General features: G+C 55.4%; 3 protein-coding genes across 12 annotated transcripts; 1 reads left to right on the forward strand and 2 right to left on the reverse strand.

Annotated features, from left to right (window-relative positions):
- Positions 1-610: 610 nt before the first annotated feature.
- On the reverse strand, positions 611-10,110 carry ZNF865 (zinc finger protein 865). Its single transcript, XM_011379244.2, has 2 exons — positions 9,795-10,110; positions 611-4,227 (listed from the first exon to the last, which is right to left on the reverse strand). The coding sequence occupies exon 2, from the start codon at positions 4,201-4,203 to the stop codon at positions 1,081-1,083; it is 3,123 nt and encodes a 1,040-aa protein (XP_011377546.1). The 5' UTR covers positions 4,204-4,227; positions 9,795-10,110; the 3' UTR covers positions 611-1,080.
- Positions 10,111-11,804: 1,694 nt separating this feature from the next.
- On the reverse strand, positions 11,805-15,488 carry ZNF524 (zinc finger protein 524). Of its 8 annotated transcripts, none has more exons than XM_023522819.1 (3): positions 14,746-14,905; positions 13,438-13,485; positions 11,824-12,907 (listed from the first exon to the last, which is right to left on the reverse strand). In XM_023522819.1, exon 3 carries the CDS (start codon positions 12,866-12,868, stop codon positions 12,065-12,067), a length of 804 nt encoding a protein of 267 aa, XP_023378587.1. In that variant the 5' UTR covers positions 12,869-12,907; positions 13,438-13,485; positions 14,746-14,905; the 3' UTR covers positions 11,824-12,064. The 8 variants fall into 8 exon arrangements, with proteins under 8 accessions (XP_011377551.1, XP_023378585.1, XP_023378587.1 ...); XM_011379247.2 differs by lacking the exon at positions 14,746-14,905 and adding an exon at positions 14,399-14,524; XM_023522816.1 differs by lacking the exon at positions 14,746-14,905 and adding an exon at positions 14,399-14,524 and having other exon boundaries at positions 13,025-13,485.
- FIZ1 (FLT3 interacting zinc finger 1) lies at positions 14,906-21,709 on the forward strand. Of its 3 annotated transcripts, none has more exons than XM_023522800.1 (3): positions 14,906-15,045; positions 16,716-17,065; positions 19,512-21,709. In XM_023522800.1, exons 1-3 carry the CDS (start codon positions 15,036-15,038, stop codon positions 20,706-20,708), a joined length of 1,557 nt encoding a protein of 518 aa, XP_023378568.1. In that variant the 5' UTR covers positions 14,906-15,035; the 3' UTR covers positions 20,709-21,709. The 3 variants fall into 3 exon arrangements, with proteins under 3 accessions (XP_023378568.1, XP_011377547.1, XP_023378569.1); XM_011379245.2 differs by lacking the exon at positions 14,906-15,045 and adding an exon at positions 15,170-15,295; XM_023522801.1 differs by lacking the exon at positions 14,906-15,045 and adding an exon at positions 15,528-16,204.
- The last annotated feature ends 5,122 nt before the right edge of the window (positions 21,710-26,831 follow it).

Genomic DNA, 26,831 nt, shown 5'->3' on the forward strand with positions numbered 1-26,831 from the left:
GGATCTGCCAGGTGTCCTTGGAGCCTCATCCTTCTTTCAGACCTCAGCTTCCTAACAAATGGCATAACTAAATACACATTGCAGGGAGTGCAGCTCACTGCTCTGAGAACATGAATAAGGGCTGTGAGAGTGCTTTTGGAGCAACCCCAAATTATCCTGGAGGGACAGGTGCTATAGCAAGCTGTACCATAACCGTGAGTCCACACAAGGCTGGAACTTGCAACGGCTCACCGGGAATTCTATTCCATCTCACTCGGGGGCAAGGAGCATGTCCTGTGTTTCCTGGTGGCCAGCGAAGGGCCCAGCAGACATGGAGATCGGGGAGGTATGGGCCAAGGGAACAGATGCCATGGCAACTTGAAAGGGAAGGCATCCAGGCATGAACATTCCTGAGAGCACTTACCTGTCTTCTTGGTCTGCTGTCTGCCCAGCTTGCAGACACACCCAGAATGCAGTCAACCCTCAGTAAATACCGGGGAATGAGGACATGCAAAGAATATGACGGTGAGAGTGTGTGGGGGAGTCAAAATCCTGAGGAAACAAGCTGTCAGCCTTCTGTTATCCAGCACTTAACCCCTTCCCCCTGGGGTGTAAGAAAGAACTCCATGGCCCTGGTGATAAAGTTTATTATCTCTGCTCTGTACAAGCCACGTCTGCCACCCCACCCCCCACCCCACAATCCAAAAGAGGACCCAGGCCCCCTGCGCCCTCCCCACTCACATCCCACTGTCCAGCTGGATCCCAAAGGAAGGGGGAGGGGCAGTTCAAGCCTACCTCCACAGAGGCTTGTGCGGGACAGAATGCTGCTGGGGGGCCAGGCTAATGAGGGTTACAAAATGGGGTTGGACACAGGGTCAAGTTCAGTGTTAGATGAGATGAGAGGAGGGCCAGAGGGGTCCAAGTCAGGAGTAATTCAGCCTTGAGTTTGTACAGCATGGCCTTGAAGAAGGCTAGTCTGTCTGAAGTTCTGAAGGATGGAGAAGCAACCGCGAGAAAGGGGCAGAGTCTGACCTGCAGCCAGTGCAGGGCGAGTCTGGAAGGCGATATCTGACTGGAGTGGTGGATAGGAAGCCCCCCTGGTCAGGCCTCCTTCCCGGCCAAAGTGCTGGCCACCACTCCAGGCGTGCCAAGGCCCTCAGCCTTGTGGGCCAGGCGGTGTTTCTTGAGGCCGTAGGTGTTGGCAAAGCCCTCACCGCAGGAGGAGCAGCGAAAGGGCCGGCCGCCCTGGTGGGCCGCCAGGTGCTTGCGAAAGTAGCCGGGATCCTTGAAGGCCTTGAGGCAGGCCGGACAGCGGAGCTCAGGCCGCGGCGGCTCATGGGCACGCTGGTGGCGCAGCACGGAGCTCAAGTAGAAAAAACCCTTGCCGCAGTGCTCGCAGCGGTAGGCGCGCTCGCCCAGGTGCAGCCGTTGGTGCTCCAGCAAGTTGGAGCGGTAGCGGAAGGTCTTGCCGCACGCACCGCAGCGCTGGGGCCGGGCCACAGCGTGCAGCCGCCGGTGTTCAGCCAAGCTGGACGACTGCGCAAAGCGCTTGGCACACACCCCGCACTTGAAGGCCCGCTCGCCTGTGTGCACCACGCGGTGCTGCCGCAGATACCAGGACCGCAAGAAGCCTCGGCCACACACGCCGCACCTGTAGGGCCGCTGCTCTGTGTGGCAGCGCTGATGGCGCATCAGCAGAGCCGCCTCCCAGAAGCGCTTGCCACACACCGGGCAGCGGAAGCCCCGCTTCTGCCGGTGGCTGCGCCGGTGCAGGAGCAGGTCGTAGGCACCGGCGAAGCTCTGGCCACAAAGGCCGCAGCCCAGGGTCCGCCGCACCAGGTGCACATACTTGTGAGTGACCAGACCCAGGAAGTGCTTGAAGCTCTGGCCGCAGGTAGCACAGCTGAAGCGCTCGGGGCCCGAGCTGGTGCCTCCACCAGCTCCTGCTCCCGCCACCCCACCGGCGTCATCGCCCCCAGACACCCCTGCCAGTGCCGCCACGGCTGCCCCCACCTCCCCCGCCAGCCCGTTGTCCAGCACACTGACCGCCTCGGCGCCAGTGGAGCCCTCTGAGGTCTGCGCGCCACCGGGCGTGGGTGGGAGCAGTCGCTCTGGGGCAGCCTGGTGGACCAGCTTGTGCCACATGAGGTTCTCAATGAAGCCGAAGGTCTTGCCGCAGGCATCGCAGCCATACGGCTTCTCGGCCATGTGGGCCTCCTTGTGGCTCATGACGTGGAACAGATCCGGGAAGTGCTCACCGCAGTCAGAGCAGGCGTAGCTCAGGCTCTCAGCAGCCCCAGCAGAAGTGGCCGAGGAACCTGGCCCGCAGGCGCCTGTGGCGCCCTGTGTGGTAGGAAGGCCGGCGGCCCCAGCCAGGGCGCAAGGCAGCTGCAGTCGGTGCACCTGCCGGTGGCGTGTAAGGCTCTGCGGGTAGCCGAAGACCTTGCCGCACAGCTCGCACTTGTAGGGGCGCTCGCGGGTGTGCACCACGTGGTGCTTGCTCAAGTGAAAAGACTCGCGGAAGCGCTTTCCACACACCGGGCACTGGTGCGGCTTCTCGCCCGTGTGGATACGCTCATGGCGCTTTAGGGTCTCACGGCGCCCGAAGCCGCGCCCACAGATGCCACAGCAGAATGTCTTTCCAGGGCCGCTGGCACCCGCGCCGCCTGTCCCACTTGTGCCCGCACCGCCAAGCAGCAGCGGGTGCGCGCCCAGGAGCGGCACGGGCACGGCGCCGTACACCACAGCCGCTGCGGCCGCTGCAGCCTTCTCGCTGTCGGTGGCGGGGGCATCGGGCGGCAGCAGGTAGGGGCCCGCAGGGAAGGCGGGCGAAGGCTGTGGGACAGAGGCTGCCGCGTCCTTGGGTGCGTCCGGGGCAGCAGGTGGCGCGTGCGCAGCCTTGTGGCGGAGTAGGCTCTGTGGCGCAGAGTAGGACTTGCCGCACAGGTCGCAGGGGTACACAGGACGGGGCCCTGCCGCGCCCGCGTGCGCCGCCTGGTGCTTAAGCAGGTAGGCGGCATCGCGGAAAGCCTTGCCGCAGACCCCACAGGGCAGGCGCAGCAGGTCGGCCGAGTGCGTCTTCACGTGGCGCTTGAGGCTCTCCCTGCGGTTGAAGCTCTTGCTGCACACGGAGCACGAAAAGGGCTTCTCGCCTGTGTGGATGATCTGGTGCTGGTGCAGGTGGCTGGGCTTCTTGAAGACCTTCCAGCACAGCGGGCAGGCAAAGGGGCCCTCACCGCCCCCCGTGGCCGGAGGGGGCGCCCCTGCACCTGCTGGGGCTCCAGGGGCTGCATTCCCATCAGCTGAGGCCGCAGGCGTGGCGGGCTGGCCGGAGGGGGCTGGGGTGGGGGCGCCTGCCCCAGCGGCGGGTGGTGTGGGTAGGCCCAGCGGTGGGAGAGGCGCGACCGGCTGTGGCGGGGCCCCAGAGGCCGGCGGCACGTCTTTGTGGCAGCGGCGGTGGCGTATGAGGCTGGAAACATGATTGTAGGTGCGGCCGCAGACGCCGCACTCGTAGGGCCTCTCCCCCGAGTGTACCAGCATGTGCTGGACCAGGTGCGAGGACTGCTTGAAGGACTTCTGGCACACACCACAGGGGAAGCGCCGCTCCATCAGGTACTTCAGCCGGCGGAAGTAGCCCTTGTCGTCCTTAGTGGGGTCGCAGGCTGCCCCGGCGGTGGGGCCTGGCGGAGTTTGTGAGGGCGCAGGGAGCGGCCCAGGTGTCCCCGCAGCACTGGCCAACCCTGGAGTCACCCCTGGTCCGGACCCAGGGCCTCCACGTTTCAGGTTCCCAAATAAGTGCTGGTGTCCAGAAAGGTCTACGATGCCCCACTGCGGGGCAGGGAAAGCAGCGTCGAAGAGCGGGGGCGGGGGCGCTCCAAAGGCGGGTGGCAGGGGCGGCTCGGCCTTCTTGGCTTGGGAGGACGAGGAGGAGGAGGATGCCGCCGCTGCCGCCGAAGGGGCCTCAGCCTTGGGCTTAAAAGTGGCCGGGGAAGGGTAATCATACTGCGGTGGCGGTGGCTGCGGCGGTGGCTGCGGCGGAGGCCCAGGGGTGCAGGGCAGTGCCGCCACCGCCTTGGCATGCTCCCCATACAGCTCCATGGGCTCAAAGCGCTGGTGGTTGAGGAACTCCAGGAAGTCAAAGGGGTAGCTCTGGAAGTGCACCCCGTCCTCACCCCCAATGCTGCCGCCGCCCCCTCCGCTGCCAGCAGCAGCATTCGCCTCCATCTCTGCCAAGCGGGACGTGAGACCCTGCGGAGGAGAGGAGGTGGCTCAGGATGCAGGATGGCAATAAAGGGCTGCGGGAGACTGTCACCCATCTGTCCCTTCTCTGAGTCCTCACACATCTCACCAACCCCTATCGGCAGTACGGCCTGTGGGCCTCAGCTTCCTCCTCTTCTGGACTTGAGTTCTCCCAGCACTGGGCACCCTGGTTCAGTCCTCTCTGCAAGCTCTTTGGTCTTGCTGTGTCTCACTCCACCCCACACACCAACCCCCTGTACTCAGTCACTTAGGTCGCCGGTCTAATCCTAACAGCAGTGTCTATCAGAGTGGTTTCCAAGTGGCCTCTGGAGCCAGAAGGCCAGAGTAGAATCTGTGTGACCACAGGCAAGTTACTGAACCTCTCTGTGCCTGGGTTTCCTCATCCACAAATGAAGGTAACAAAGCACATCCCTACCTCACAGGGCTGCTAATATAACAAGGCCCTCAGGTGGCTGGTCCCTGGTGCTCTGTAAGCCCCTGATAAGAGGAAGGTATTATACTACTGTCACTGTTGCTACTGGTAGGAACAGAAAGTGAGCCCAAACCAAGAGAACCAGAGTGAAGACGGTGTTGGGAGGGGTGCGTTCTTTTCCTACAAGCTGAGGAGGAGAATCTGCTGGCCTGGGACAAACAGGTTACACCAGGGGGCTGGCAGAAAGAGAAGGCAGCCTGGCACAAGAGGAAACACGTGGGCCTGGGCAGACCAAGTCCCATCTCCTCCCCTTTCTCCATTTCAAAAGGGGCAGTCACCCCTAGACTGCAGGGGGATTTAAGTGGGGATAAAACAGGATACACAGGAACACACTGGTTGGCAGAGCTCACTTGGTCCCTGGAGCTCTTTGTGCCTTCAGTGCATCGTTCACCAGGGCGGAGCCTGATGGCAGGCACTCAGGGTGCCTTTTTCCGCCCCCTCTGAGATGGTGGTCATTCTCTGGGCACTTCCTTTCCTGGACTTTTAATTCCAGACTGCAGCTGTCCATGTCTGCCCCTGCCCAGCCTCGGACCCATCCAGGGGCCTTGGCAAACGCCTCTGCCAAGTTGGAGGTGAGCCAGTGGGAGAAGGGTCCCCGAGATCTGGCTGCTTCTTGGCTACCGTCCCTGTTTCTGCCTCCTAGGGGCATGGCACTGAGCCTGGCCCAAGGCTGGGGTCAGTGGGGCCTGCCAGGGCCTGTCGGCCCCCTTCTGTCAGGCTGGCTCTCTCCCCCACAGGTGAAAGGTGTCTCCTCCACCCCTACCCGGAGGTGCTATTTTTAGCCTCCTGCTCTGGGTGTCCTTGGAGGAGACCCAACATCCCATGTCCTTCACACCCTCTGATTCATCTAATCTCCAGAAGGAGCAAAAGCATGGCTGGCATGGGAGTGGAACCTCAGTGAGGAGACAGGAATGGAATGGCTGGTGGGCATGGAGAGAGCACACAGCACTGGGAGGAGAGGAAAGGAGGGAAGGTATCTGGGGCAAGCCAGTGCCCGGTCTCACCTCCATCAGAGCGTATACTACTAACAGCTACCTTTGACTGGGCACTTCCTACAGGCCAGCTGCCATTCTGAGCATGTCGCACATATTGACTCAATGAATGCCACCACAACTCTACAAGACCATGACAAATGAGAACACAAGGCACAGAAAGGTGAAGTGACTTGCGCAAGGCCACAGAGCAAGTCTGTGACCCTCCCCCCATAAGGTTTTCCCCCAGGGTTATTCTGTAAGGTAGAACTGTGGCTGTAGGACCCTTACTTGGAGTGCTCTCTCAGTTTTGAGGGGCTGGATAGGAGACAGAGGTGGTCACCATCCTGAGCAGACAGAACAGTGATGTTTTGAGACTGTCATCTGCCTAGAATGTTCTTCCCCAGATCTAAAGGCTCTCTCCCTTGCCCGCTTCTGGTCTCTGCTCAGATATCACCTCCAAGAGAGGTGACACCCCACCCCCTACCCCATCACTCGCTAGGCCCTCATCCCGCTGCATTTTTTTTTTCATCATGGTCATCGCCACCAACTGTGTCTATTTCCTCTGCTGTGTGTTTCCTGCCTGTCCTCCTCACCTAACAGTGAGGACTTAGCCCACTGTGTTCACTGCTATGCCCAGCACCTAACACAGGGTGTGGCACAGTGTGGGTGTTCCATAAATATTTGATATGTGGGAATGAAACAGCACCCTCCTAAATTACCAATGGGTCCATAGAGAGATTAATGAATGAAAATGGAAATGTAACATATGTGGGAGATGCAGCTAAAGCAGTGCTCAGAGGTAAACTTATAGCTGTAAATGCCTACATTAATAAATATTTGCTGAATGGGTGAAGGGATGAGACTAAGGTGACCAGAACTCCCCAAGGAAGGGAGGGGAACATTTAGCAGAGATGGGGCTGACATCTAGGGGGGTTCCCCAGGAAAAGGAATCCAGAGGGCACTGATGTTGTAAGCAGGGCCTGCAGGGCAGGTAGGCAGATGCTGAAGGGTTCCTCCTGACAGAGGAGCAGAAGGTGTTCCTGGGGACAGAACTGATTGGACTCACGATTATTTCACTGGGAAATAAGAGACATTTCCATATTCAGGGGATCTAAGCCTTACATTGGTGACTTTCAAAAGGGAGATGTGTCATGGGAGGGTTTCCTGCAGAGACGTGATGGGAGAATGGTCCCAAGGGGCAGGAGTCCCACAGCAACCACAGTCACAATCCTAACAGCACATTTACTGTTAGACCAGTTTGACAAGAATGCATCACAATAATCCTGTACTGTTATTGGTCTCATTTTGTAAGTGGGGAAACGGAAGAAAGGGGGGGAAAGTCATTTCCCCAAAGTCACATAGACAGTAAAGGGGAAAGCAAGTCTGGGATTCTGCATCTGACTCCAGGACCTGTGCACCTTTCCCCTGCAACTAGCTGCCTTGTGATGAAATTTGTCTATGAGTAACAATAGTTTCCACATACCAAGTACATGTCTAAATCCTTTACATGTGCTGATTCAATGAATCTTCCCAATAACCATAGAAGATGATTACAATTATTAACTCAGTTTTACAGAGACAGGGACTGAGGATCAGAGAAGTAAATTAATCTGCTGAAGTCACACCATTAACAAGTGGCAGGGCCAGGAATTGAAGGCAGGCAGTGGGACTCCAGAGTGGGTGCTGTTACCCGCTAAAACATGCTGTCTTTCAATACTTCTCCAAAGAAAAGGAAGGTCCCCACGCCACCTTTTACTGCAAATATACTTTGTTACATCCACTTCCCTGGTACCCAACCCCAGAACTAGCCACTAGCATACACCGAATGCTATCTATACTAGGTCCCTTATGTGGCTTGTCTCAATCAAACTTCACAACAGACTCATAATTTATAAACAGGAGGACTAAGACCAAAGCATGTCCCTCCTCTGCTCAAACCCTGCAGTGACCTCCTTCTCACACAAAGTCAAAGTCCTTATGATGATGCACATGGCCTCCAATGTGCCAGCTCCATTCCTGCCCCAGGCCCTTTGCACTGGCTGTTGCTTCTGCCTGGAATGCTCTGACTTCCACATATACACTTCCTTCACCTCTTTCATGTCTTTCCTCAAATGTCATCTTCTCAGTGAGGCTCTCCATGACCACTGCAACCTGTCACCCAGACCAGCACACTGGTTCTCCCCAGCCTGCTCCATTTCTCTCCTTACCGTCACCTAATAAACCATAAATTCTGCTTGTCTCGGTGGTGGTGGTCTCCCTCTCCAGAAGGTAAACTCCATGCACACAAGGATTTTTCTGTTTTGTTCACTGCTTTATTCCCAGGACCTAGCACAGTGCCTGTCTCCAAAAATACCTGTTAAATAAGTGAGACTGAGGCTTGAAGAGGGAGTGGCTTGCTCAGAGATATGAACACTAGTGGCACACAGGGCTCATCCGGTTAACCATTCCATTCTTAGGGTAGGGGGGACCACAGTTGTCCAGGAGGAGGGGATAACTTTTTGGTACATGGCTTTTTGGAGGGACAAGATAGCAATATCTTATAAAGGTCTTCCTGCCACTCTGACACTGTAGCTCCTGTAACCCTATACACTCATCCTACTGTATTTTCTTCACACACAGCTATTGTTTTTAATTGCCTGCCCCATGAACTAGCATACGCACTTCACAAGGTCAAAGGTTTTTGTCTATTTTGTTCTCTCCTGCATGCCTGCTGTGTAGCAGGTGGTCATTAAGCAGGTGTTGAACAAGGAATGAACAAATTCTGGGCTTGGTAGAGCTGACAGAGGCCAGATAACTGATTGCAATGCCCTCACCTCCAAGGCCTGGAGATCAAACCTTCTCTCCCCTCAATCATCCCTTCAATTCCTCTGCTCCAACCTCACAGGCCTCCTCTGCCACCCCCCTACTCGCCATAATCATGGCTACCTCAGGACCTTTGCGCTGCTCTTCCCTCTGCCTGGAACAGTTCACCCAGATCTTTGCACAACTAAGTAAGCTCTGCTAAGTCAGGTTTCACCTCTGAAGCAGTTCACCAGGCTCAGGGAACCCAGAAAGCAGTGTTTATCTTGTTTGTTTTTGGTCTGTCTTCTCAAGTAGACGGTAAAAACCCACAAAAATGAAGACTTAGTGCATCTCTCTCCCTCACAGTTGTATGCCGTGGACCTAGAACAGTGCACATCCAGAACGAACAAATGAATGCATGCCTGGGAAAGCAAGAGTTCACGTGCCAGTGAAGCTGGAGGCCTTCTCCAGGGAGTCCAGGAGGACAGAGTATGAGCTGGGTCAGAAGGGGCAGGTCAGGATAAGCATTGTGCCAAAAAGAGGCACATTCTGAGGGGAGGCCTTACTGAGGGGCATTGCCCTGTAGGAGGAAGGACCAAAGACAGGAGCTGACCAGGAGAGAGATGGGGTGGGAGCCTGAGGCTAAACTGGTAGCTACTTCTACCTGAAGAGGAACAGTATGTGGGTATGAGAACACACCTCTAGAGGGAGCCCTTCTACGGGGTAGGGGGTTGAAAGGGGTATTTTCGAGGGGAATTACTTGCGGGGGCGGGGGGGGGGCGTGTAGAACGAATAAAGGCATTCTTTACGAATGACCAGAAGAAAAAGTATTTTTACACCAATGAAGGAGGCACTGGCGGGGTTAGGAGCTTAGGGGGGCTGTTGTGTGGAGATAATAGGAGGGCAGTTCTGCTGTAAAGCACTAATGCAACACTGTTGGGGGGCAACCTACAAGGGCTAAAGGAAAGTTTACGGGTAGCTACCCTGCGTGGGGGAGGGCAACGCTGGTGGCATTTGGGGGATGTCCTGCAGGAAGCAATGACTGGGGTCTATGCAGACGGGATTCCACGAGAAAGCACTATTGTGGGACCCTTGCAGCAGTTTAGGGGAGCGCCACGAATGAGGGAGCTATGGCAGCCGTCTTACGTGGGGGCGTTAACGGGGCAGATATCGGGGGTGCTCTTATGCAGGAGCAGTGATGGGGGACCCCTGGCGAGGGCCCGGTGGAAGAAGCACTGATGGAGACGTTCTGAGAACCAGAGCGGGCCTGGGCGGAAACCCCCGACCCCCTTGTCCTTGGGCCCCCGGCCACGCGCCCCGTCACTCACCGGCGCCGGGGTCTCCGCCGGGAGGAAACCAAGGAGGCGGAGGAGGCGCCGCAGCTCCGGGGAGACCCGAGGGCCTGACCGGAAGTGCCGCCCCCCCCTCCGGCAGCTCCGCGCCGCCTGCCTGCCTGCCCGCCTGCCCGGAAGCGGAAGTCACGCCTGTCTCCGAGGCGCCGGCGTGGAGAGGAAAGAGGAAGAGGAGGAGGCGGAGGCGCGGCGGCGGCGGCGGCGGCGGCGGCGGCGGCAGCGGCGGCGACCCGGGGAAAAAAGTGCGCCTGCGTGCTGGCTCGGGGATGCAGGCGGGGAAAGCCTAGACCACTTCCGGTGAGCGAGCTGAGCAAGTTGCGCCTGCGCTCTGAGCGCCCGCTCCTTCTTAGGGCACCGCCCACTCTTCCGTCATCGGTTAAACCACGCCCCTCGAGCAAACCTCACTCTTAATCCCCGCCCCCAGGTCTGAATCACGCTCATTCAGAGCTTAATAATCACGAGGCCCGCCCACCAACTCAATAGTTATCCTTACACCAGCCCCGAGAATTTTGTTATTCCCCACCCCCATACCTGCCCCTACTCTCTAAATCCCACCTCTTCCTCCTAAGCCCCACCCTCAGCCACGCCTCCCTTGTAGAGCCTGCCCCTCCAAGCTTCTTAGGCTCAACCACGCCTCCTGTGTTAAACCCCCGTCCCTTCCGCCCCATAGTATTTAAGTTCTCCCCCACCCCACAACTTCAATGTGATCTTTGTGCCTCGCACTTTTAAGGTAGTCCCTTAAATCGGTGGTTCTCAAATGACCTGGAGACCAGCAGCAGCATCATCACCCTGGAAATTGTTAGAAATTAAATTCTCAGGCTCCCCGCCCCAGAATTTGTGAATCAGAAACCCTGAGGGTAGCGTCTAGGGATCTGCATTTTAAAATACCCTTCAGGTGAGGCACAAACTTCCAGGTATAAAATGAGTCATAGGGTTGTGCAACATAAGGGAATATATAGTCAACAATATTGCTATAATTTCGTATAATGACAAATGGTAACTAGACTTTCATGATCGTTTCAAAATGTATAGAAATATTGAATCATTATGTTGTACACTTGACGCTAATATATTGTACATCAACTATAATTCAATTAAAAATAAAATAAAATGCCCTTAGGTGATTCTGATGCAAGCTAAAGTCAGAGCCCGTTTTCTCACACTTTACGCTTGGCCCTCTCATATCTCTGTAAACCTTGCCCCTAACTCTGCCCCACCCCAAGCAACTAAGCCCAGTTCTATTCAGCACATTCTGCTATGCTCCCCCTCTCGCAGGAACTTCCCTTAGTCACTTTTCTTTTAGGTACCCACTTGTCTTCCCTTGGCCTGAATAGCAGTCATGCCCACTCCTCAACTTCTCTTAACCGTTAAGTCCCACCGCTCCTGACTCCTTGCTCTCCCAGTTTACCCTAAAGCCCTTCCCTTCAGATAAACTCTACCCATCCGTTCTAAATTGCCCTCACTTTCTGCTGTCCGGCCCCTAAGCCAGTTTGAGCCACCCCATTTCTTAGAGCCCCATCTCTTAAGCCCCGCCCATAGTCCTCAACTACCTGCCCAATAAGCCTTAGCACTCAGTCCCAGTCCCACCTCCTGCTTCCTTAACCCCGCCCCAGCCACACCCCTTTCTACGCAATTCCTACCAAAGCTGTCACTTCTGCCCACAATCCTCAGCTTAGTTTTTCCTTCTAAAGAGGGTCAGGACGAAGAGATGGGGCAAAATGGTGGCTTACAGAATTTCCAGAAATCTGGCTGGAATGGGGGCGGGGGACCTAAAGTCACATTTGTATAGACGGTTCAATGTTTTACTTAGAGTGGATATTTGGGGTCTGCTGGAGATAGAAGGGACAAAGTCTTTCCCTAAGCCACTCTTTAGCGCCAAACTAATGAGACATGATGACATGGGGTCTTCCCCAGTTCCGCAAACCCCCACTGGGGTAGTGTAGCAACAAAAGGACATTTGAAAAAAGGAGAAGAGCGGGGCCAGCCTTGGTCTCTTCACTGAACATACACGGGAAGCCAGAAGGCAGAGATTTATTTTCACGGCCCCTGCCTCCGAAGGCCTGTTAGTCTGGGGAAAAGTGGCAGAACGCAGCAGGGTCCAGAAGTTTCGGTCCTCACCCGAAACCCCTTCCGCAAATAGGGAGACCACCAGACACAAGGGTGTCCCGACCTCCCTGCGCAGGCAGAACACCAGCTGAACCCCCAGCCCTAAACCCAGTCTTGGGAGGGGTGGCCAGGGGTGTGGGTCAAGCCAGCTGTTTCCCCTCTGGGTCCTCTCCCCCCTCCTCCTCCTCCTCCTCGGCCCCCGCAGTGGCTGGGATGCCCTCGTCGTCCCACGGAGGCTCAGGCCCTGGGTCCGGGAGACACACAGGTGCCCCCATGGCCTCGGGGTGCTTGCGTTTGGCATGGCGCCGGAGCGTATTGGCCTCCGTGAAGCGCAGCCGGCAGACAGGGCACTGGTAGGGGCGCTCCCCAGAGTGGACGCGGTGGTGGTGGGCCAGCTCTCCCGCCTCGCGGAAGCGGCGCGGGCAGAGTGGGCAGCGGAAGGGTCGCAGGCCGGCATGAATGTTGCAGTGCCGCCGCAGGTGGCTGGACCGCTTGAAGGTCTTGCCGCAGTCCTTGCACTCGTGGGGCTTCAGCTCCGAGTGCGAGATGCTATGGCGCTCCAGGTCCGAGAGGTAGGGGAAGGCCCGCAGGCACACCGGGCAGAAGTGCGGGGCCTTCCTAGAGCCGGAGCCCTCGGGCCCTCCTGCTGCTGACCCTTCAGACACTGTATAGGGCACACCCTGATCATCGATCAGCAGGAGGTCGCTGCCACCTCCGCTGCTCACAGGGACTGTCACCCCCTGCGTCATCGGGGGCTCCTGCCTTGACTTGGAAGGGCGGCCCCGCTTGCGAGGGAGGCAGGCCTTGAACGTCCGACTGGAGGAGGTGGCCACCCCCGGACGTCGGCCTCGGCGGCCCCGGGGAACAGAAGGAGGTAAGGCCAGAGGTTTCTCTTCCTCCCCAGGCAAAGGCGAAGGCAACGGGTCTGGGCTGGGGGTGTCCATTGAGCAGTGGGGGACTTGGGTCTGGGCACTGGAGCCGGGCTAAGAGGAGAGAGGGGGCAGCTGTCAGTGTAGGGAGAGTCTGGAGCACCCCATGTCCCCCAACACCTCGCCCATCCCTCTGACCAGTATCTCGACCTGGGCATGGCTGACATTCACCTGGATGCACAATTATAGCCAGGCTGGTAGGTAAAAGAGCAAGGTAATTCGGTGCCAGTTGGTAGACACTGCCCTGAGTCCCACAGGTGTCCCCCAGGCCTCCCCAACTCCTGGCGTGGATCTCGAAGTTCTAGGTCAATTTGAGCCAAAACAAAGAATACTCTTCAGGGGAAGGCAAGTCCAACTGGGGGTACAGGCTAGTACTGTGATCCTCAAAACAGAGAGCCCATCAAACCCCAGAGCCACAGAGGCCTCAGAAATGCTTTTGTCCTGCCTCCTGGTTGGAAGAAGTGGGAAGGCAAAGAGGTTCAAGACAGGGGAAGAAAGGGACTGGTCCAAGCCCTGAGTCATGGATGAGGCAATATATTGGCACTGTTAAGAGTCTGGGCTCGATTCCTGGCTCTGTCACTTACTCTCTGTGGCCTTGAACAAGGTGCTCACTTCTCTGAGCCTCAAGCGTTCTGCAAAACAGTACGAACAGTTTCACCTAGCACCTTCAAACATGTCATGAGGATGATACACATGAAATCCTCAGCATAGAGAAGCGCTTGGAAGACACTAGCCCTCTGAATAAGGGCACAAGTCCTTCATTTTGCAAATGGGGAAACCGAGGCACAGGAAAGCCAAGTCAGTTGCCCAAGCCCCCTGTCAGAAAATGGCAGGGTCAGGATTCCAACCAGATCTCATGCGGACTCAGTGGCCCAGGGAATGAGAAGAAAGAGACCCAAAGGAACATCATGGGGTCCCTTGGACCTGGGTTTGAATCCAACTCTGTGAAAAATGGATATACCAGGGTCATTCCTTGGCATATAGTAAGCACTCAATAAACTACCACCACCATCACCATCATCAGAGCTGGCACGAGCGGCCTGGGTGTCACAAAGGGGAGGGAAAGCACAGGTAGATATGAGGAGGACTGCAGGTGCCACTGTGCCCCCTTGGAACAGGCATACAGACTGAGGTCCAGAGTGGGGCAACGGCTTTTCCAGGAACGCACAGTTCGCTTGGGTGGCACAGTTCGCTTGGGTAGGGCGGGGCTGGATTAGAACCGGGGCCTCTGGAGTAGTGCTCTCGACCCTCACCCTCTAACCTCCCCCGTGCAGGCGCGCGCCCGCCGGCCCCCGAGCGCGCGGGGCGGGCCTTGTGGAGAAGGCGGCCAATGAGCGGCGCCAGGCCGCGGACGGCGAGGGCCGCCAGGAAGGGGGTCTGCGCGCGCGCGTCCGGGCCGGCTCCACGGGGCGCGAGGTCGGCGCGCGCGCCGCAGCGAGCGCGGGAGCAGTAGGTGTTGGGGGCGCGCTCCAGGAGCGCGCGGCCCCGAGCCGCCCCTCCCTCCTCTCCCCTCCCCCCAGCCCGGGCCCCCCGCCTCTCATGTACCTCATTTGCATGTCGCCAGAGCTCGCGAGTGTGCGCGTGCGGGAGGCGACGGGGCCGAAGCGTGGGAAGGGGCGGGGGCGAGGGGGCCCTGCCGCTCGGCGGCGCGCGCGGGACGGCCCCGCCCCTCGGAGCGGACGCCGGCGGCCCCGCCCCCGTCGCCGTCGGGCCCGCGCCCAGGGGAACAAAGGGACGCGCTGGGTCCTAAGGGCCGGTCACGTCCACGTCTGCGCACCTGGCACCTTCGCTGGCACAGAGCGGGAAATAACCCACCCGCACATCCCCAACCACGTAGAAATGTCTTTCCTCACACAAAGTACCCATCTGTTGACCCAATCAAAGACAGGTACCGATACGATGAGCAGCGGGAAAATGGCTGCTCCTTCCAGTAATTAACATGGCGCCTGATAAGCTTCAAAGTCCTCTGGAGGGCTGAGGACAAGATGGAGCCAGCTCTTTTCTCCTAATCGATCGCAATCGGAACTTCCATTTCTCTTTTCTCTTGAGGCAACTCTACATCCTACCCAGGAGGAGCCCAAGGCTGCGAGAATGGACTCCAATCTGCCCTCATCTGCGCTATCACGCCCTTGGCGTGGACACGGCGAGGAGATGAGCGCTCGAAGGGTTGCCCTTAGTCTGGATGGCGCCAGGTCACTCTCAAGCCACGCCCCCTTCCTGCCCTCACCCAAGATGGCGCCGACCTGACTTCTCTAATTGCCAGTGCTGGGAAAGGGACTAGAAAGAGGGAGAAGGGCGGGTGGCTGGGACGGGAGGGAGGCCAAGAAGGCGGGAGAAAGGGGGAGTGCGGGGGAGAAGGGAGCCGAGGCGGAAGTCGAGGGGCCCCCCGGGTGGAAGTGACGCTGCCCCCGCTGCCCAAAATGTCGGCGCCCAGAGGGAGGTGTAAGTAATTAAAGAGGAAAGCCGACTGACTTTCCTGGCCTCCCGGGGCGGTCTCAGGGTTCCAGAACCCCCGCGCCGTAGGAACGAGGTGGACTCGCCCGTCCGTGGATCCCGCCTGACCTGCCCTCGAACCAGGCGCCCGGGGCCGCACCTTTTAGAGACAGGGGGGAGGGGCACAAAAGGCAGACTCTCGGGGCCTGGGTCCTCGAGCAGACTGGGGAGGGGGGGCCGGTCCCTGAGGCGACTGGGTGGGGAGGGGTGTGGCTTAGTGGCGGCTAGGGCGGAGCAATGACTGGGAGGAGCCTATGGGGGCGTGGCTTAGGTTGGAAATGGACGGGGGCTTGGTGGGGGCAGGACTGTGGATGAAGTGGGAGAGGCTTGGGCAGTGGGGCGGGGCTTAATAAAGGGCGTGGCTCGGTGAGCATGGTTGGAGTACCCTAGGTTGAAGGGTCCTAACTGAGGCTAAGTGGGAAAATGAGGCTCAGTGTGAAGGTTGCAAGAGCTTAGTGCAGAAGGGGTGGCATTTGTTCAGCGGTGTGGCTTAAAGTGTTGGGCACACAGTGAGTTTAGGCGTGTAATTTGGGGAGTCTGAGTGGAAATATCAAGTCTTTATAATGGCAGATAAAATGACGTAAGATTCTGGGGCAGGATTCAGAAGGGCTGAGAAAGTGGGAGGTGCTGAGTGGAGGGGGTCTCGGAAAGGATGGGGCTTACGGAAAGGCTGGGATTAAGGACAAATTGAAAGGGATTTTAGAGGCTGTCCTTAGTGGTCTCTTGATGGTGGGACTTAAAGAGGACACTCGGAGGAACTTAGAAGACAGTAGTAATCAAAACATCTTACCTTTTGAGACTTTGTTGTGCGCAGGCCTAAGTAAGCAGGCAGCCTAGTCCTCACTGCCACGCGGTGAGGTAGGTCCTCCTATTATCCGTAGTTTGCGGGTAAAAAAAGTTTCGATTTGGTTTTATACGAGGTTCCAGGGCATTCCATCCTTAGAGGAGAGTGGGAAGAGCTTAGAGGGGAGTGGGAAGGGGATTGTCAAGGAATACTAGAGGTTCTGGGAACCGTGGAAAGACTTTGGAAGGAGTAGGCGAGACTCATGCAAGAGTGGGCGGGGCTCAACAGTAGTAGGTAGGGCTTAGAGGAGCAAGAGTCTTCTAAAAGATGGGGTAAGGCTGAAAACATTCAGTGGGGAGAAGCGACTTGGAATGATCAGGAAGGGTGGCAGATGAGTGGGAGAAAGGTTTGCAGAGAGTGGGAGGAGATTAAAGAATGTGGGTGTAGTCTTGGTGGGCATGGCTTATAGGACAGTGGTAATGGCTCCCTGGGGACAAGTGATGGGTCTAAGTCCCAGGGGCCTCATGGGGGAGGGCTGATGAAGAAGTGACTCCCTCACCTGCCCTCGTGTCTTCCCCGCTCTAGAGAGCCCCCACCCGCCACTGCCCTCGTGCCACGCCACCATGGATGATGCCCCGCTGTCAGCGCCCCCGGTCCCTGCCCCAGCCCAGGCCCCAGCACCGCCCGCCGCCGCCCCCCGCGTCCCGTTTCACTGCAGTGAGTGTGGCAAGAGCTTCCGCTACCGCTCGGATCTGCGGCGCCACTTCGCCCGGCACACTGCGCTCAAGCCCCATGCGTGTCCGCGCTGCGGCAAGGGCTTCAAGCACAGCTTCAACCTGGCCAACCACCTGCGCTCTCACACAGGCGAGCGGCCCTACCGCTGCTCCGCCTGCCCCAAGGGGTTCCGAGACTCCACCGGCCTGCTGCACCACCAGGTGAGTCCTGCAGGCTGGCCCAGCTGCCTCCCAGGGCTGGACACGCCCTTGGAGCCCCCGCCCCACTCTGGGCAACAAGCAGCAGGCCCAAGGCCCACTCACCCACCTCCTCCCCTTAGGAAATTTTTTCTTCCTCTCTCCCTGCCACAGTGCCTGGACCAGTCAGAACATGAGGGGTTTCTCTTTCAGTCACCACTCAATCCACAAAGGAAAACAGACAAAGGACATTTGCCCCACCTATAGGCTGCTCCCCTCCCATCCCCCTGCTCACAGGCCCGGTCCCAACACCAGCATCTGCAATTTTGTTTACCGTTACCATACTGTTTTTAAATACAGATTCACCACGTTGTACTTAATTCATGTATTAAGCGATTATCTATTGAGGGCTTTTCCTGCTCCCCAACACCGTGGTCACCAAAGTGAAATCAATAGAGTCAGCTCCAAGAATTGAATTCCATTGGAGGTGGTCAGGAGCCAATGAGACCACTAACAAGAAAGCAAATACACAGGCAAGAATATTCTGGAAAGGGAGAGGTGTTGGGAAGAAAATTTAAAAACGACAAGGAGCCGATGTGCGGGAGTAAAGAGGAGAGAGCTGTGGGCTACCAGACAAGGTGAGGAAGGGCAGGGCAGGGTGATATTTTAGCTGAGCCCTGAAGTATGAGCAGGCATTGCCATGGGAACAGCATTCAGGCAGAGGGAACTGCAAGTGCACAGGCCCTGATGTGGGAAGGAGTTTGATATGTACAAGGAAGGGATGGGAGACCATGTGGTTGGGGTAGAGCAAGCCTAGGTCGAGCAGGAGGTGAGGTAGAGGGCAGGCAGAAGCTGAATCATGTACACCTCTCGGCTATTGTGAGGAGGGGGACTTTATTCTATGAGCCGAACATTCACGCTACAAAGGTAAGTAAAACCAGATGTATCACTGGTCTTTCATGCTTGTCCCCTCCTCTCCATCCCCATAGCATTTGCCTTGGTTCAAGACCTTGCATCATGTGTGTTGGCCCCAATTTCCTACTTCCTGTCTCTCCCCCTCACATCCAGCCTCTGCTTCCATCATAGTGACCAGGATCCCCCCCCACACACACACACACACACTCAAAACCCCTGATCCTTGGGATGATGGTGGAGCTCCCTAACTTGATGTGACATTCACAGCCCTCTAAGGTCTCACACCTACTCACTAATAGGTTATAATTCAACTGAGCATTTATTGGTCACCTATAATATGCAGACACAGGGCTAGACTTTTTGGGAGAAAGGGGGAGAGACAAAACAGAGTACTCCCAGAGCCAGGTCTACTAGGAGAGACATTAGCTCAACAACCAGGTTAATGTCAAATTGCAAGTGAGGCATGGGGGGACAGAGGCTAACCATATTCTGAGGCTGATACAGGAGAGATCTGGAATGGTCCAGGTCAAGGATGGAGTCTGGGCAATTTTCCTGAAGGAACACTCCCACTTTCTACTTCCCATCCTGCCCCTGGCAGACATGACTAATGTAGCACTGTGCTCTTTCTCATCTAGCCTCACACACAGTCTTCCTCACAGCTCTCCAGGCAGACACTACCAATCAGTGGGACTCTACACTAAAAACTTGTGTACACTGTCTCAGGACTCCTAAATAAATCACAAAGGCCAATATCAGCAGAGACCTCTGTAAGCGAGACAGTCTTACTTAGCCACCTAGCCACATTTCAGGTTTTCAGCAGCCACATGTGCCTAGTGGTAACCATATTGGACAGTACAGATATGGAACATTTCCATCACTGCAGAAAGCTGTATTGGACAGTTCTGCTGTAGAAGGTTTTAGAGCATGTACCTGGAAGAGCCACCTCCCACCCCAGGTGATTACAAAAGCCCCTCTCTTGCTCAACCCCCCACTCCCTCATCTCTCACCAATATCCACCGATTTAGAGGACATCAGTCAGACACGGGAAAGTTTGTCAATAATTCTAGTTTCTAGGAATTGACTAGTCATTTCATGATGACTTTACCCTGTCCTTACAACAAAGCTGTGAGGTGGCACATCTTATTGTGCCCATTTTGCAGAACAGAAAAGCAGAGCCCCAGATACCTGTCCCAGTTTTCATGGTGGAAGGTAGAGCTGGGCTTTAAACCCAGGTCTGTCCGTGCTCAGAGCCTCAGCACTTAGCCACTCCCAAAGAGTCCCAGTCTTCTGAGTGGGCTTGTTGGCAGTGAGTAACAGTGAGGAGAAGTGGGGGAAGAATTCCCCAGACTCAGGGGACAGCACATGTGAAGGTCCCGAGCCTGGAGGGACTAAAACCATGCCAGTGTCTAAAGCAGAGACAGAGTGAGAGGATTGAAGCTGAATGGTAGCCTTGTAGACATGACAAGGAGCTTGAGCAGCATCTCTCTTGGAGATCAAGAATCTAGTGCGGTGGCCCAGACCTTCAGCCCTGACGCTGTACTCTCCTTCCCTCCAGGTCGTTCACACTGGTGAGAAGCCCTACTGCTGCCTAGTCTGCGAGCTTCGATTCTCCTCACGTTCCAGCCTGGGCCGCCACCTCAAGCGCCAGCACCGTGGGGTGCTCCCATCCCCAATGCAGCCAGGTGCTGGCTTGCCCACCCTGAGTGCGCCCTGCTCTGTCTGCTGCAATGTGGGGCCCTGCTCAGCATGTGGGGGAGCCGGGGCTGGCGGCGGAGAGGGCCCGGAGGGGGCGGTCTCAGGTCCGGGCAGCTGGGGGCTGTCGGAGGCGGCAGCTGCTGCGGCGGCATCGCTCCCTCCGTTTGCGTGCGGTGCCTGTGCACGGCGCTTCGACCACGGCCGCGAGCTGGCGGCCCACTGGGCCGCGCACACCGACGTGAAGCCCTTCAAGTGCCCGCGCTGCGAGCGCGACTTTAACGCCCCAGCGCTGCTGGAGCGGCACAAGCTGACGCACGATCTACAGGGCCCAGGTGCGCCCCCAGCAAAGGTCTGGGCTGCAGGGGCCGGTGCAGGGCAGGAGACCCCTGGTGAGGGTGGCGCCCTGGAAGCGGGTGATGCCCGGCCGGCCTGGGACAGAGGGCTTCTCCTGGGCCCCGCTGGAGGTGACGTGCCCCAGCTGGGCAGGCTGCTCCCTGAGGGCGGCGGGGAAGCCCCCGCGCCTGCAACCACCGCGGAGCCATCAGAAGACACCCTGTATCAGTGCGACTGCGGGACCTTCTTCGCATCGGCTGCGGCCCTAGCCAGCCACCTGGAGGCACACTCGGGGCCAGCCACCTACGGCTGCGGCCACTGCGGGGCGCTGTACGGGGCTCTGGCCGCCCTGGAGGAGCACCGGCGCGCCAGCCATGGCGAGGGCAGCGGGGCGGAGGCGGCCACTGCGGCCCCCGAAGGGGAGCCCGCGTCTGGGGAGCCTGCCTCTGGCTCGGGCCGTGGCAAGAAGATCTTCGGCTGCTCGGAGTGTGAGAAGCTGTTCCGCTCGCCGCGCGACTTGGAGCGGCACGTGCTGGTGCATACAGGCGAGAAGCCGTTCCCGTGCCTCGAGTGTGGCAAATTCTTCCGCCACGAGTGCTACCTCAAGCGCCACCGGCTGCTGCACGGCACCGAGCGGCCCTTCCCTTGCCACATCTGTGGCAAGGGTTTCATCACGCTGAGCAACCTCTCCAGGCACCTGAAGCTGCACCGGGGCATGGACTGACCTGCGCGCTTCAGCAACGACCACCCAAATCCAGAAACAGGCCCTGCGATGAGGACATCGTGGCTGGAGAGATGGGGCCACCAGAAACCCACACAGGCCCCTGAGCTGGGGGGCAGCAAATAAAGTGAGAGACCCCTCAGCTTGGGCGTCCCGGGTCTATGGAGAGACTCCCGAGCTTGAAGGCCCCCTGAATCCGTGCTGGATATCCTCAAATCAATGGGCCCCTAAGCTTGGGGACGTCAGAATGAGAAACGGGTCCTCAGACGTACTTCTCACCTTCCGGGACCTAGTAAAAGATGGGCACGCCTCCCCCAAGGGAAGCCTGCCCACTCCCTGAGAGCCATCATTCCCAACGACCTTGATCTGGATAATGTGTGTGTGTGGGAGGGGGGGCATGTCCTCATTTTCCTGAATCCCCTCCAAATGCTACTCCCACAGTCACTGGTGCCCCCAGATAATGGATATAGCCGGAATCTGCCCCCCCCCATTTCATTCCCTCTGCAGAAAGAGGACCAGGGTCGACACCCCCCACTCAACTCCACTCCCCAGTTAGGTCCCTCTCCCCTTCTAAGGAATGGATTGACCCTTATGATCTCCCCAAACACTAGAATAGGCTGGTTTGGAATCCCCCTGCCCAGTAGAATGGACTGGTCCAGATTCACACACCCCTGTTCACTGGAATGGGCTAGCCCAGGTGGTGGCCTGCATCCACCCTCCTTAGAGTGAATAGGACAGACACTCCCCCTCCTCTTCCACGTAGTTCCCCATTCTGCGAACTCAACCTGAGTGGAAAGTGGTGGGCACTGGGGTATCCCTCCCGCTCTGCCATAGCACCTGTCGGTCTCTCTCTCCATCTCTGTTGGGTCGTCTGTCTCTGTTCCTCCCAACCCCAAGGGGAAGAGGGGGTTGGCTAGGGGGTCCCCCCTGTGAGCCTCGACCTCACCCCCTCATCTCACTCCCCAATGTCTCCAGGACCCCAATAAACCTTGTCCTGTCAGTCACTGCCGTCTCTTTCTGGTCTTTGGCTCTAGGAGGTGGGGATTTCTTCCTTCTTGACTTAAGACAGGCACCCTAAATAGAGACAGAGCCTTCATCCCTCTCTCTGAGAAATGTTAGGTCCTTCAGATAGTGCATGACTCTTAAAATCAGAGATGGTTTCACTCTCATCTGAATGAAACCTTGCCCCCTCTCTTTTTTATCATTTTGTTTGGAACACTGCCCCTTAAACACAAGGTCCACCTCCAAGGACAGACGAGCTCCCTAGGATCAGACAGGCCATTTCTAAACCATCAATGCAGGACATGCCCCTTAAAAACCTCTACCCCTTAGACTGCCTCCCGGGCAACTGAATATGTATCTAAGAAGCTACCTGGGACCTCGAGGTTAGGATCTGCCCATCAAAGAATGAGTGGGCCTTCAGATTGTTTCCTAGGTGCCAGATTACATTCTCATACCTAGTGCCCATTCAGTGCCAGGCACCGTAAACCCTTCTGGGGACCCAACAGTGAACAAAATAACTCCTCATGGAGTTATAGTCTAGTATGTAGCTGACAGGGTGTAGAAAAGAGTAACAAAGAAATGAAAAAGGCAATTTCAGAGGCTTATGATGCTCTGAAGGAAATGAGGAAAGGTATTAAGAAAGTGAGTGATTGAGCTATGCCACCTTAGATGGGATGATTTGGGCAGACTTCTCTGCAGAGGTGGCATTTGATCTGAGCCCGGAAGGGCGAGGAAGGAGCAGCCAGGAGGAGGGAAGGGTGAAATAAGGTGGAGAAGTCAGCAGGGGTCAGGTTGCACAGGGCCAGGTGGGTCACAATAGGCATCTGAATGTGCTCTCTGGGCCACAGCACACAAGATCCTAAGTGTGAAAGGTTGTGACTGCTCTCACACTACAAGGGTCCCTGTGTTGCTGAGTGGAGGAGGGGCTGTTAGGGCAGGATGGAAGCAACAGAGGGCAGTCTACCAGGAGAGAAGTGTGCAGGCCGGCCTGGACCACAGTGAGTGTGTGTGTGTGTGTGTGTGTGTGTGTGTGCGCGCGCGCGCGCGCGCGCGTGTGTGTGTGTGTGTAACGGAGGAATCAGGAGGGATTGGTTGGGTGGTAGCTTTGTATTAAGACTGGAAAACTGGAGAACAAGATTGGGTAGGAGCAACGGGGACCAAGAGTTCCATCCTTGGTCTGTGCTTCTCAGCTTTAAGATGCTTTGGAGGTGGGCATGCTCTAAAAAGGCTGCAGGTGTGCCTAGCCTCTGACACTGTAATCTCACTGCTAGGCATGACCTTAGAGAAACTCGTGTCCCCTGCACCAGGAGACACATTTAAGAACATTCGCAGCAGCAAAATGTACAGCCCCAAACTCAGGCCAACTAAAATGTCCACTGCTATGCTCTGAATGTTAGTGTCCCTCCTGCCCAAAAAATTCGTATGTTGAAATCCTAATGCCTGACATGATAGTCTTTGAAAGTAGGGCCTTTGGAAGGTGCTTAAGTCATGAGGGTGGAGCCCTCATGAATGGGATGAGCACTCTTATAGAAGAGACCCCAGAGAGGGCTCTTGCCCATCCACCATGTGAGGACACAGCGGGAAGGTGCCAACCAAGAATCAGGAAGGAGGTTCTTACTAGAAGGTGATCATGCTAGCATCTTGATCCTAGACTTCCAGACTCCGGAACTGTGAGCATTGCTGTTGTTTATAAGCTACCTGGTCAGTGGTATTTTGTTACAGCTGCCCAAATGGACTAAGATATCCACCAATGGTACAGTGGAGAAATAAATGGTGGTGTGTTGTGCTTTGGAATACTATACAGCAATGAGAATGGATGAGGACAGATACACACTTACATGAATGGAAGTCACACAGAAGCCAGACACAAGAAGCCAGATGCATAGGGTATGACTCCAATTCTATAATGTTCAAAAACACGCAAAACTAAACTGTAATATTGTTTAAGATGCACTGTGGGTACTGAACCTTTCAGGAAAGCAAGGAAAACATTTTTTTCCATAAAACTAGGACAGTGAAGTTGGACAGGTTAAGCTGGGGTGGTCACACAGGAGCTTTCTGTGGGCTCTGGGGTGACTGCCAACATTCCATTTCTTAACCTTAAAATAATCATTTTATAACTATTTGTTAAATTGTGCATTTATATGGTGCCCTTTTAATCAATGCATCTTATATTTCAAAAAGAAAAAAATTTTAAGGGGCATATATTTGAGGGGATATAAAACAAGTATGAGGCTGGCCTTCAAGGAAGACTTTTTGGCCTGGAGAGCCACAACTGCCCATTTGAAAAGGCTCCAGATCAAGCCCCTGGAGATGCTCAACCTTAGAAATATTCTTTTCCACTGTGCCACTAATATCCAGGAATCAGAAACCAGACTCATCCCATTGGGGCTAAAAACAAAACACCCCAAACAAACAAAACCCATCTGCAGTGGAGAAATAGGGCCTGTCCCTTTAGATACAAGTGCCCCTCCCCCACCCCCACCCCCACTCACCCTCCCCCCACACAAAACCCTCCCACTTCCAGACCCGCTCTGCCTGGATAGTTGAGAACCTGGGAAAATGCCGGGATTGTCATGGAGATGGTGTCTACTGTGGAGGCATGAATAGGGACTTCAAGAGGCTGAGGCTGTGAGGCTCACCACACCTCCACCTGAATCCTTTCTCTGAAGGTAGAGCACTTAAACAGGCACAGTGAACCCCATCCCTCGGGGAGTTTATGTCCCTATGCAAGGGGAGATAGGCCATCAGTGGGGAACAGACAAGCAACTTCATGCTTGTTGGTGATAAGTACGATGTGGGAAATTAAAGCAGAGCAAAGACTAGAGGGTGATAGGAGGTCTATTTTAGCCAGGGTGGGCAGGACAGGTGTCTCTGAGGAGTAGGGACACTTTATAGGGACAGGCATTCCGGGCAGGGCAAACGCCCTGAGCCCAGAAAGAGCAAAGAGGGCGATGTGGCTGGGACAGAGAGAAGCAAAGAGGCGAGGAATCGTTTGGTGGGGGCAGGGCGAAGAAGGGGGTGGAGGGGTGGGAATCACCGGAGGGTATCCAGGCGAAAGTGACATGATGTGATCTCTAGGTGCTGGAGACCTGATGGGAAGCAGGAGAGCCAATGAGAAAGTGGTTGTCGTGGGACTGGCATCCAGAGTGCAGGTCTGACTCAATTAGCTCCAGGTCCCGCTCCCTGCCATGGAGCCTTGTTCCCAGCCAGGACAGCGCCGCCCAAGACCCCTCTCTTCCCTGGACCGGCACTGCTCGCTCCCTGCTGCCGCCTGGGTGTCCCCTGCATCCAGCAGGGCCTCCACACGGGTCTCCCAGGAATTTCTCTAGAACACTAATCGGATCATGTGACTCTCCAGCTTAAAACCTTTTCAGTGGCTTCTCAGTTCACTTGGAATGTGTCCTCCTTTCAGCCTGGACCCAAAGGCTGCACACAGTGGTCCGCGGAGTTCTGGCCTCCCTCTGCCACACTGGCCACCTCTGATGCCCCAATCCAAGGCCCCAGATGTCCCCCAGGACACGATTTCTATCTTCCCCACCCCACACAACATGCTGCTCTCTCTGCTTGAAATATTCTTTCTCACCACCTTCATTCCTCAATTACTTTAAAAAAAAAAATGAGTCTTTAAAATTTGGATAATTTTAACACACACACCCTAGATATACACTCAAAGTAATTGGGAATAGCTGTTCAAACAAAAACGTAAGCACAAATGTTCGCATCAGCAATATTCACAATGGCCAAAAGGTAGAAACACCAACCAACAAATAAACAAAATATAAAATGCCCACACAATGAAATATTATTCAGCCATGGACAGGAATGAAGTACTGACACGGGCTAAAACATGTGTGAATCTTGAAAACATTACACTACGTCAAAGAAGCCAGTTGTAAAAGCCTACATATCTTTGACTCCATTGGCATGTCCACAATAGGCAAACTCACAGAAAGCTGACTATTGGTTGCCAGGAGTTGGGAAGGAAAAGGGAATGGGGAGTGACTGCTTTTGAGGTGATGAAAATGTTCTGGAACTAGATAGTGGGATAGTTATGCAACATCTTGGATATACTTAATGCCACTGAATTATATACTTTAAAATGGTAAGTCTTATGTTACGTGTATTTTACCCAATAAAAAAAAATCCACCCACACACATCCATGTACTGACTCCTGGCTTTGAAACTTTAGAGGTACACCTCAGTCTCTATAAGCCCATATGGGATCTGATTGTCGCTCCCTTCTCAAAGGTAACCCCTATCCCAAATTTAGTGCTATTATTTCCATGGATGTGTTTAGACTTTTACTCCATATGCACATATCCTTTAAAAAATAGTATTATTGACCATGTGCTTTTTTTTTTTTTTTTTTTTGTGACCATGTGCTTTTAAGTATGTTCCTGGCCTCATCACTTCTCCCATCTCTTTGGGAAACACAAAGATTTACTGAGATTCACTCGCTTTGAAGTACCTTTTAGTACCTCACTTTGCTACTCTCTAAAATGGGGGAGTCATGTTTCCCACTTGATAAGGTGATGAAGAACAGGTGAGCTTGTATTTGTCAAGCCCTAACAAGTGTAAGCTATGACTTTCATTTTATTTATTTTTATCACCCACCCATGTCTTTTTCCTTTACTCCTTTGAGTATGGGACACATTCCTATGGTTTCAAGTTCAAAAATACAAAAGGTTAGAATGTAGTAAGCTTCATGCCTGGGAGTTGGACAATGTTGCTAGTTCTCTCTATCTTCTTCCAGGTCTCCCAGATACAATCCTCTCATAAGCACAGAGAAAACAGGCTTCAGGCTGTTCTCCACCTCCAGTTTCTTCTCTCCATCACATTATCACTTGGAGCCTTTCCATGTTGTTACACAGTGAGCGTCTTCATCTTTTCTTAACAGACACAGCATTCCACTGGGTGGATCAATCATGACTTATTACTCAAATCCCAACCATTGGGGGTTTAGCTCATTTCCAGCCTTTTGCAGTGATGTGCAAAACTGCACTGATTAAAACCTGGTACATATCCTTTTGCATGTTTCTGAGCACATCTACCTGACAGATAAGTTCTTGGAATTGCTCGATGGATAAGACTTTAAAATTTTACTTGCCCCAGCCACGTAC

Source organism: Pteropus vampyrus, unplaced genomic scaffold, assembly GCF_000151845.1.
Source record: "Pteropus vampyrus isolate Shadow unplaced genomic scaffold, Pvam_2.0 Scaffold357, whole genome shotgun sequence".
Taxonomy (NCBI): domain Eukaryota; kingdom Metazoa; phylum Chordata; class Mammalia; order Chiroptera; family Pteropodidae; genus Pteropus; species Pteropus vampyrus.